Consider the following 9738-nt stretch of genomic DNA (forward strand, 5'->3'; position numbering starts at 1 on the left):
TGTCCGTGTGTCCGTCCGCAGGAGCTGGAGGCCATCCCCATGTTCATGAAGAGCTGCCCGGCTCAGATCGACGCGGCGCGGCAGCCCGAGCTCGCCTGCCTGCAGTCCATGCTGTTCGACGAGGAGCAGAGCCCCGCAGGTGCGCACCGGGCGGGGCCGGGCTCGGGGGATCCTGTCCCAGCCTGACCCCGCCGTGTCCCCGCAGAGCTGGCCAGGATGTACAAGAACGAAGGGAACGAGTATTTCAAGGAGAAGGACTACGGGAGAGCGGTGGCCGCCTACTCGGAGGGGCTGCGGAGGAGGTGCGGGGATGCCGAGCTGGACGCGGTGCTGCTCACGAACCGGGGGGCCGCACATTTCCACCTGGGTAAGGGACCTTCCACCGCCTGGCTCCACGCTCCAGAGCTGCTTTTCCTCCCCGTTTGGGGTTTCCTTTCTGTTTGTTTTGGTTTTGTGATATGGTAGCGTAAGTAGCTTATTGATGAGAAAGAGACTCCATGGCCCCTGAAGACCTGGCTCACCTCAGCCCGTGTGTGAGTGCAGGGTTTGTGCTCTGTTCCTTCCAGCTGTTACCTGCTGCTCGAGCCTCCGGGAGAGGRCACRGMCAGTGGTTTTTATMATCRTGGAATASTTTGGGTTGGACCTTTAAAGGCCATCTGATCCAGCCCCTCTGCWRTGAGCAGTGACATCTTCAACTAGACAAGTTTGTTCAGAGCCCTGTCCAACCTGCCTTGAATATTTCCAGGGATGGGGCTCCTGCCACCTCTCTGGACAACTTCTGCCAGTGCCTCACAACTCTCATTGTAAAAAAATTYTTCCTTATATGTAGTGTAAGTTACATATGTATATGTAATTTAGTTTAAAACCATTACTCCTTGTCCTATCMCAGCARGCTCTGCTAAAAAGTTTRTTCTCRTCCTTCTTGTAGGCCCCCTTTAAGTACTGAAAGGGTGCAGTAAGGCCTCCCCTGAGCCTTTTCTTCTGCAGGCTGAACACCCCCMGTTCTCTCAAGCCTGGCTTCACAGAAGAGGTGTTCCATCCCTCTGATCATTTGTGTGGGCTCCTCTGGACTCACTCCTAACATGTTCATGTCCTTCCTGTGCTGCCATCCCAGAGCTGGATGCGTTATTTGGGTGGGATCCCCTCCCCTCCAACTGCCCACACTTCTTTAAATGCAGCCCAGGACATGGCTGGCTTTATTCTCGTGCTCCTTTTGCACAGCTCCCAGGAACATCTGTTCCATGATCTTCCCAGGCACAGGGGTGAGGCTGACAGGACAGTCCAAGTGGCCTCCTTTTCACTCTTTTTTTAAAAGATGGTTGTAATGTTTCCCATTTTGAGTTACCTAGAACTTCACCTGACTGCCATAGTTTTTCAAATATTTTGGAGAGAGTTTGGCAGCTACATCAGCCAATTCCCTCAGGACCCTGAGATGCAACTTGTCAGGTCACACGGACTTCTGTGTCTTCAAATTCCTCAAATGGTCACAAATCTGATTTTTTTCAATGAGTGGACGTGGTTTAGGTCAGGTGGTTGGTCACAGGCTGGATTTGATGATCTYGGAGGTGTWTGCCAGCCTTAMTAATTCTGTGATTCTCTACCAGCACCCTACCAACAGTGTCCATGCAGCAGGGAAAGTGTTCTGAGCCTTTCAGTGCTGCTGTGTGCTGCTCTAGAGAGCTGGTTTGCTCACACCTCTCACTGATCCCTCTCCTTTCACTTCTTGCTCTTGGTTTTCTCTTTTTTTTTTTACTCTCCCCTCACCTCTCTGGGACTGTAAAACAGTGAATTATAGGGTCTAATTAACTATTTTAACTAACAGTGCATAAACTATTTTGTCCTCTTGGTGTCTGGTTGGATTTTAAATACAAGTGGAAGGTTCTGAGCTCTTTTACTTGCTGTACAGGTAACTACCGTTCTGCTCTCAATGACGCCATCCAAGCCAAAAAGCTGAAGCCCACCCATCTCAAAGCCATCATAAGAGGTGAGAGTTAAAGCTCAAGGGACATTCTTCCCAAACACTTGGCTCTTGTTAATTTTACTGATTGTGTTATTATTGTTACAAGCCCTGAAACAGGGTGATGTTACATGTTGCTTTGTTTCCTTGCATGTTTCTGTGTATTTAATAATTATATTTATAAACTTTAAATTACTGTGAGTGGGCATCATGCTTTGTTTCTGGACAGAATTTATTTCAGGAAGGTAAAGCAGTTACTGGAAGAGATCACTTRTTTTGTTATTGCTGTTTCTCCTCAAAACAGAACTCTGCCTTTTGCTTTGCATTTTCAATCAAAATATCCTTTTGTTCTTCATCTCCTGTATCTATCAGGGGCATTGGACCTGTTTTTGTGGAGTAGAGCATAATTCTTCCTTTTTTCCACAGTACTTTTTTTGGGGGTCTGTTCTTTTTTCCCACGCCACAGAAATCCCCCTTTTCTTTTTCCTAACAAGACAAATACTGAAATGTTAATTATAATGATAAAACGTTGTTTGTAACAGAAATCCCCCTTTTCTTTTTCCTAACAAGACAAATACTGAAATGTTAATTATAATGATAAAATGTTGTTTGTAATGGGCACTTCTAGCATAATCCTGCTGATTTCTGTGACTAAATGACACAAGAACTGATGAAATATTTTAGATTTTCTTCTCAACCAGCCTGCTGGAAGTCTRTGATTAAACATGACCATGCAAGACAAAAAAGTTTAGTGAAAAAGCAGGCTCAAAAGTGTCTTTTTAATCACCGTTTTGTGTAATAGTTGTACACTGACTCCAGCACCAAAAACTGACARTATTCATCCTTCCAGGAGCTCTCTGTCACATGGAGCTAAAGAATTTCTCAGAAGCATTAGCATGGTGTGAGGAAGGCTTGCAAATAGACTCAAAGGAGAAAAAGCTCGTGGAAATGAGAGCTAAAGCTGACAAATTAAAGGTAAACATTAAGGCAGCCTGGCACCTGCAGTGCTTATCTGTTTGGGATCCTTGGTGGAAGAGGGCTCCATSCAGGTTTCTGTATGGGGTGATGTCCCCAGACCGGGCTGAGAGGTGGTTCTGTGTGCTGAGATGTGCAGGGGAAGGGGCTGGAGGGGACATTCCTGGGGATCCAGACTGATTTTTGCACCCACTGTGATGGGCACTGCCTTGCTGTGTGTGACAGTGGTGCCACCTTTTCTTACCCACAGCGGATTCAGGAGCGSGATGCGAGGAAAGCGAAGGCGATGGAGAGGAAGGAGCAGTGTCAAAAGGAAGTTTTGCTTGCAGCAATAAAGGTGAGTYGCTGAGAGGGGCTGTTTCAGTGTGGTTTGGGGGTTTTTTAAGAGCTCTCTCAAAAAAAGTTTGTTCTCATGCATTGGCTTTTGAGGGCTGGAGCTAAAAAACTGAGTTAAAACTATGATTCTYCTCATCTGCAGGGCTCTAGCCCCAGCCCCAGGTTTCTGTGTTTAGGTAATTCACCATATCTGTTTGGTTTTTGATTGTTTTTTTGTGTTTTCCACCCTCCAGGAAAGAAATATCAAGCTGGTTCTGGAGCCTTCAGATGAAGAAGAGGACGTGTCAGACGGYCTGGCTGAGATATCCTTGGATGGGTTCCACTCTAACAGTGCCACGGGGGCAAAGGTTCACTTGGATGGTGATGGCAACCTCAACTGGCCTGTCCTCTTCCTGTACCCTGAGCATGAGCAGACTGATTTCACTGTGGCTTTCCATGAGAATTCCAGGTAAATGCTCTGCCAGCAGCATTCCTGCACAGAGGAGGTGTTGGAGCAAAGGAGAACGGGCAGCAAGGGAAATTCTGTTGTGCTGGTGAAGCAATTCCAGATTTCCAGTCACACATCTGACCATGCTTTTGAGCAGGAGGCTGCACCAGACRACCTCCAACCTGARGTCCTCTCCAACCTGAATTATTCTGGTTGATTTGCACTAATTCATAGTGCAGACAAACACATTTAGCCAGGGTGACTGAAGGGGCTTGCAGTGCCAGCTCAGACCAGTAATTAATTAATTAGTGGCCAGCAATACCTGAGACCCATCCACACGGGTGGATTTGAGAGATTCATTAAGGTGCTCTTTTCAAAGCCCTCCAAATATGGTATCTCAGAAAAAAAAAAGATTAAACCTAAAGATCATAAAAAGCTTCCAAAGGGGACCTCTCATAACCAGCAGTGACCTCAGAGTTTTCCTTGAACCTTTCAGCAGATCTGACTGAAGTGCTGCAGATCTTTCAGGCTCTTAGCAAGTGACTGGCAARCTGGGAATTCCATTCTCCCTGATGTTAACCTCATTTTCTGGTCTTGCAGTGTTMAACAAACTTGGAATTYGTAACTTTTTGTTTTTTGGAAGATRTATTCCTCAKATCTATTRATAAGTTTAGGACAAAATTACAGTGCAAGCAAGTTAGTAAAGTTAGTACTTATATGGTAGCSTTCACTGTGTGTTTTTGTGACTAAAAGAACTGGAAATKGGTTTTTAGAACAAACTGGCCTCCCARCACTCCTCAAACACAAAAATAAAGAAGCCTTTGACACACAAACATATTTTCATCACTCTGTTCTGCTGGAGCATGGGACCGTGTCGAAGGAAAATCCGTTTTAGACAAAATGCAGGGTGGTTTATTTTGACATGTCTTTCAGTGTGAAAATGTAAAGTTAAAAATAATTTGTTGTTGCACTGCTCAAGTTCAAAAGCCAATAACGTGAGTTACAACAGGGCCTTGGATTCATTGGGAAAGTGATGAGTTTGATTAGTGATCTAAACTTACTTCCAAGTCTGTTGTTTAATTTGCTAATGTATTTTTGCCATCATTCAAATGTAAGTGTACAAGTTATTGAAGCTGAGCACTTTGTCTATGCTCACCAAGTGTGTTTTGGCTTTTAGGTTTATTGATCATTTAATGGTGATGTTTGCTGAGTTACCTCCGTGGGATTTAGAAAAAAAATACCTTCCCAACAATCTTGAGGTGAGAAGTTTGACTTTCCTTTGATTCCAGGGTTGTTCTGCTGTGTTTTTTTTTATTCCTGGAGTGAGAAAGGGCACGGCTTTGAGGGTGTGAAAGTGTTGGCATCTGTTTGCCATACACAGATGTAAAACAAGAGAGAGCTACCCTCACTTTTAAACTCAAACATTGTCCACGTGTGYTGACAGAATTCACTTATGAAAATGAAAGTTGTCTTCCACTTAGGTTGTGTTTGACAGAAGGTATTTATAGATACTGCTTAGATTCCATCTTTGTAACAATAATTAAGATTTAGACCATCAAACTGATAGGCTGCCTGGTTTTTTTAATTGCATCGTGGAGTTTTTTGGTACAAATAAGAAAATACTATTTTTAAATAGTTTATTTTCAGAGCTAAGTGTAGTTACTGATCACCTCAAGATAATATATCTCTATTAACACTTTAGCAAAAGTGGGTTGGAAGTTGTGGCTGTAGCAGGTTTTGAGAATTTTTCTGGAGTTGCGCAGAGAAGGATATGGATGTTTATTTTTTATTTTCCATTTCAGTGTCATCTGTGCCAGGCAGCAGCTCTGCCCTGTGCACAGTGAGCAGACAGGTCCAGAARGACAGTGACTGTGTGCTTTTCCTGGTTAAACCCTGTGTGTATTTRCAGTCTAAGGCACCACTGCTGAATTTTAATCTCTTAAATCAACTCTATTTTGTTCCAATACCTCTAAACCCACCCAGTTTATCTTCTGTATTTCACCTGTTACAAAGCAGTTCTCAGATTTGGATTGATTGTAAAGCACAGGGACAGCCACTGTGTTTTGCCTTCCTGCTGTCACTAGCAGGAGGATCTAAGCTGGTTCTTACACAGAAAACTTGTTAATTCGAACAAACCAATTTTTACATTGCTGAATTTTGCATCTGGCACAGTCAGGTCAACCCACAGAGGTTTGATGAACCCCCAGCTGATAATGGTGGGCTGTTACTGGGCTTTCAGCAGCTTGGTTTTTTCCTTCATGTACTTYAGGCATTTACTTTTATTTACATGTATTTAATAACCTCCCCATTTTTTTCCCCCAGCTCTATTTTGAAGATGCAGAAAGAGAAGAAATGTATGAGGTGAACCCAGAACATACATTGCTRCAAGTGCTGCAGCACGAAAGGTGAGGCTGTACCTGACCATGTCCAGGGGGAAAAAGGCAAAAAGCGTGAGCTTTAAGTCCAGTTTGTTTTTAAATAGTCCAATTTTTCTCTGGCTTGATAGTCCTACCTCTTGAAGGTGTAAAGCTGCATGGATTTTGTCCCTGGCTTTAGTGACTTATATATGTTTTCCCAAAAAAAATGAACTCTTTCCAGGACTGGATGGAGGGGGGAAGGGGAGCTGGGCACAGCTGAGCAGCACAGAAGGGCTATTCCAGATCCCATCTACACAGTACTACTTTAAAAAAAAATTTAAAAAAAAAAAAGGCAGCAGCCTATAAAGAGCATGTTGAAGGTTAACAATGCTCTCGCTGTTCATACTCCTGCGTGAGCAGCCCCTGGCGCAGCGTGCAGCGCTGTTCCCCTCTGAAACTGCCTTCAAAGTGTTGTGCTGTTATTGAGAGAGAAGAATTTGCTGTTTGTGAAGCCAAAAAGTCGCTTTACAGCCTGTGCTGCTGTGTTGCACCATCCTGCAGCGGGCTGGAGCTGCTGCACAGCGCGGGGAGCTCRGTCTGTCACAGCAGGAGCAGGATCTCAGTCACTCCATAAAACTCACCCATGCCCAAAAGCCCTCAGATTTCAGGCTGTAAGGGCASTTGCAAAGAACCCTGCTTCCAGAGGGGGAATAACAGCTGCCTTAATTAAAAGAAGCTGTTGGGAGACGAGCTGATCCATAGAACACTCCTCTTGGGCTGGGCTTAGCCCCAGCTCTGAGAGGCTCTGCTAATCAGCACAAAAGCTCATCACCAGCCTTTGGGAGGTCAGACTTTATGGAGCTRGGCAGAAGTCACTTGCTTTGCAGGACACTGGGCCAGCTACAAAGAAGCCAAGGACTCTTTTTAATCTTTGCAGGTATTTTGTAAAGGCCGGGACCCCGACAGTTTTGGTATTTGCCAAGCGCTCTGCTTTCTCTAAGAAATATTTCTCTGGCAAGAAGGTGCATCGACTGTAATGAGTGAGAATGAAACSAGGAATCCTGTGCAGGAGGCTGCTGTTTGCTAGCCCAGCTCCAGGCTGCAAACTTCTGCTTGAACAAAAATACTTTGCACTCTTCAGGGGAGGAAAACAATCTTGGCACACGGGGAAACTTCCAGGGAAGCAGCATAGGAGAGGGAAGGGCTAACATGAGGGGATTATTTGTTTGAAAAGAAACCCAGCTGGCTTGCAGAAGGTCTCCTCTGTGATAGGCTGCATGTGGTTTTGAAATGAACCTGAAGCAGTGCCAAACCCTGGCTGTGGTTGCAGTAACAGCAGCTGGGAATGTTCCTCCTCACCTGAGCAGGATCACAGATTTCCTGGGAGGTGGGCTGTCGTTTCTGGGGTTTGACAGCAGTGGCCKGGGGCGATGCCTGCCTGTTGCAGCRGGGTGGATGCAGCCAGGTTCCTGCCTGGGACTCAGCAGCTGCTGTTTTGTCCCTGCTTGGCTCTGCTGCAGAGCTCTTTGTCTGGAGCRGTGTTTGACTGACCCTTTTGATACTCGCTGATTGTGCCACAGAGCCCGCAATAAACGTGGCTGTTTTAACTGGGCTGACTTCTGCCTAATGAATGAGACAACGTCTTTTTCTTGCCTTGTGAAATAGGAGAGAATGGCAAACACAGTAAACCCAAACATAACCTTATCCATTACCTGAACTGATCCAGCCAACATGCAGGGGCTTCTGCGCTTCTCTATTAGCTTTTGGCTTTTAATTAGAATTAATTTGCAATCTCTCATTCCTTTCTCTTCTGCAGTCTGTCTGWGACTGCAGGAATAYGCTGCAGCTTTAGCCACAGCTAATKYACRGGGCATTAGAAAGCTGTTCAGCCATAAAACACTCCTGCTTCCATCACAGAGGCTAGCTGCAGACAGCTCTGGAGAAAACATCTCCATTTCACAATTCCTAAATTTCTGCAGCGTGCACAAACACAGCCAGAGTTATCTGCACCTGGGGATGCTGCAGTTTAATGTCCAAAGCTCAGGGTTGCAGGGGTGGGCTCTGGGTGGCCCTCAGAGGGCAGGGAGCTGGGCAGCCAGGTGGTACAGGCTCAGCCCGTTGCACACGATGCAGCAGAGGTTGCAGAGGGAGGACAGAGCGTGGTAGAGGGTGAAGCGCTGGGYCAGCTGCCGGTATCTGGGGTCGGAGGCGTAGAGCCGCCTGCTGGGCTCGCTGGCCACCCGCCCCACCTCCTGGCCCAGCCCCTGGCTGCGCTCCACGAGCTGCAGCTCGGCCACGATGGCCGAGGTGACCTCCCCGAAGCACTGCGTGTTGAGCACAGAGGTGGCGATGCAGACCAAGAAGACGATGATCTGCGGGGGAGCAAARCCTGCCGTGAGCATCTCACATGGGTGATGGGTTAAACTCTTCAAACCCCAGCCCCCATGGCTCACTGCAGTCTGGCTGCTCACAGGCTGCTTTGACCCAGAGCCCTGCGTGGAGCTCCATGGTTGGCAAAGCGGCCTCAGAGGGGCAGGGGATGGGGTTGGGGCTGTGGGTGGCTCGTGTTTGACAGGGGMAGGCTACCTGGGTGGCGTGCTCCTGGGCCAGCCGCTCGCTGGGGTGGGACATGGCAAACAGGGCCAGGTTGAGGAAGGCGCACGTGGAGCTGATGTGGAAGTAGTAGGGGAAGAGCTGGCGCTGGATGGAGCTGAAGGTGTGGCGAGGGAGGTGCCTGCTCATCACRAACCCTGCGAGGGGAGAGCGAGTCAGCCCTGGGGCAAAGCCCCCTCCCCTGAGCCTCCCCCCAGAGCCCAACCTACCAGCCACAAAGGTCACCCAGATCTGCATYCCCCACGAGGTGGAGAGGAAAAGCAGGTGCAGCAGTTTGATGGTGTTGGAGGGCTCCGTGTCACCTGCCATGGTGTCCTGGATGGGGACAGGTCCCTCCGTCCCCGAGTTCAGCACCGAGCCGTGGCTGCTGCTGTCACCTCGCTGCTCGCAGGGCAAATGCGGTTCGGGTTCACAAAGCTGCTTACTCAGGAGAAGCTTTGGAGCCGGCACAGCCCCATCCCAGCCCCACACCATGCACCGAGCAGGCTGCACACCCGCTGCTCGAGCCCCTCGTATCTCGGGGCAGGGCCCTGCGTCAGCACCTGGGAACTTTCTGCTGGCCGTGGACTTTTGGCAAAGTCCAGCCAACGCCCCGACTGACCCTGGCAGCGGGAACCAGCACAAAGTCAATAAAAAGGGGAAGAGGAAAGCCCTAACAAACACACCTGCCCACTCTGTGGYCACCTTTGACAGCTTCTGCACTGTTTAACCAAAAGCCTGGGGGCTCCAAGGAGCAGAGGGCTCACCCCGCTGCCCAGACCCCACAAAAAAGCACGGGCAGCAATGGGTGGAAGGAGGCTTTGAAGGAGCTGCCTGATCCACTGCGAGAAGCACTCTGGAAATTAATTAAAACAAAGCTTCTGGGAGTAGCCCATCAATACTGCTGCCTGCAGAATTCCTCCTCCTCCTCCTCCTCCTCCTCTCGGCTGGTCGCCTCGGGGCATGAATTACAGCGGGGCTGGCCTTGAGAGAGACACTGCTGTCTGATTCCATCCCACTCCTGCACAGCAGATAAATGCACCCTGCACTGTGATATATTAGCTCCATGAATTAATTTAGGCATCTGTAAAACC

General features: G+C 47.9%; 2 protein-coding genes across 2 annotated transcripts; one reads left to right on the forward strand and one right to left on the reverse strand.

Annotated features, from left to right (window-relative positions):
• Positions 1 to 6: 6 nt before the first annotated feature.
• TTC4 (tetratricopeptide repeat domain 4) lies at positions 7 to 7654 on the forward strand. Its single transcript, XM_057366988.1, has 9 exons — positions 7 to 139; positions 206 to 367; positions 1907 to 1984; positions 2808 to 2932; positions 3183 to 3269; positions 3502 to 3716; positions 4873 to 4954; positions 6018 to 6100; positions 6990 to 7654. The coding sequence occupies exons 1-9, from the start codon at positions 40 to 42 to the stop codon at positions 7087 to 7089; spliced, it is 1032 nt and encodes a 343-aa protein (XP_057222971.1). The 5' UTR covers positions 7 to 39; the 3' UTR covers positions 7090 to 7654.
• Positions 7655 to 7680: 26 nt separating this feature from the next.
• On the reverse strand, positions 7681 to 9242 carry TMEM205 (transmembrane protein 205). Its single transcript, XM_057366989.1, has 2 exons — positions 8639 to 9242; positions 7681 to 8424 (listed from the first exon to the last, which is right to left on the reverse strand). The coding sequence occupies exons 1-2, from the start codon at positions 9137 to 9139 to the stop codon at positions 8125 to 8127; spliced, it is 801 nt and encodes a 266-aa protein (XP_057222972.1). The 5' UTR covers positions 9140 to 9242; the 3' UTR covers positions 7681 to 8124.
• Between the last annotated feature and the right edge of the window lie 496 nt (positions 9243 to 9738).

Source organism: Malurus melanocephalus, unplaced genomic scaffold (assembly GCF_030028575.1).
Source record: "Malurus melanocephalus ecotype Western Australia unplaced genomic scaffold, MMel_1.1 scaffold_74, whole genome shotgun sequence".
NCBI lineage: Eukaryota > Metazoa > Chordata > Aves > Passeriformes > Maluridae > Malurus > Malurus melanocephalus.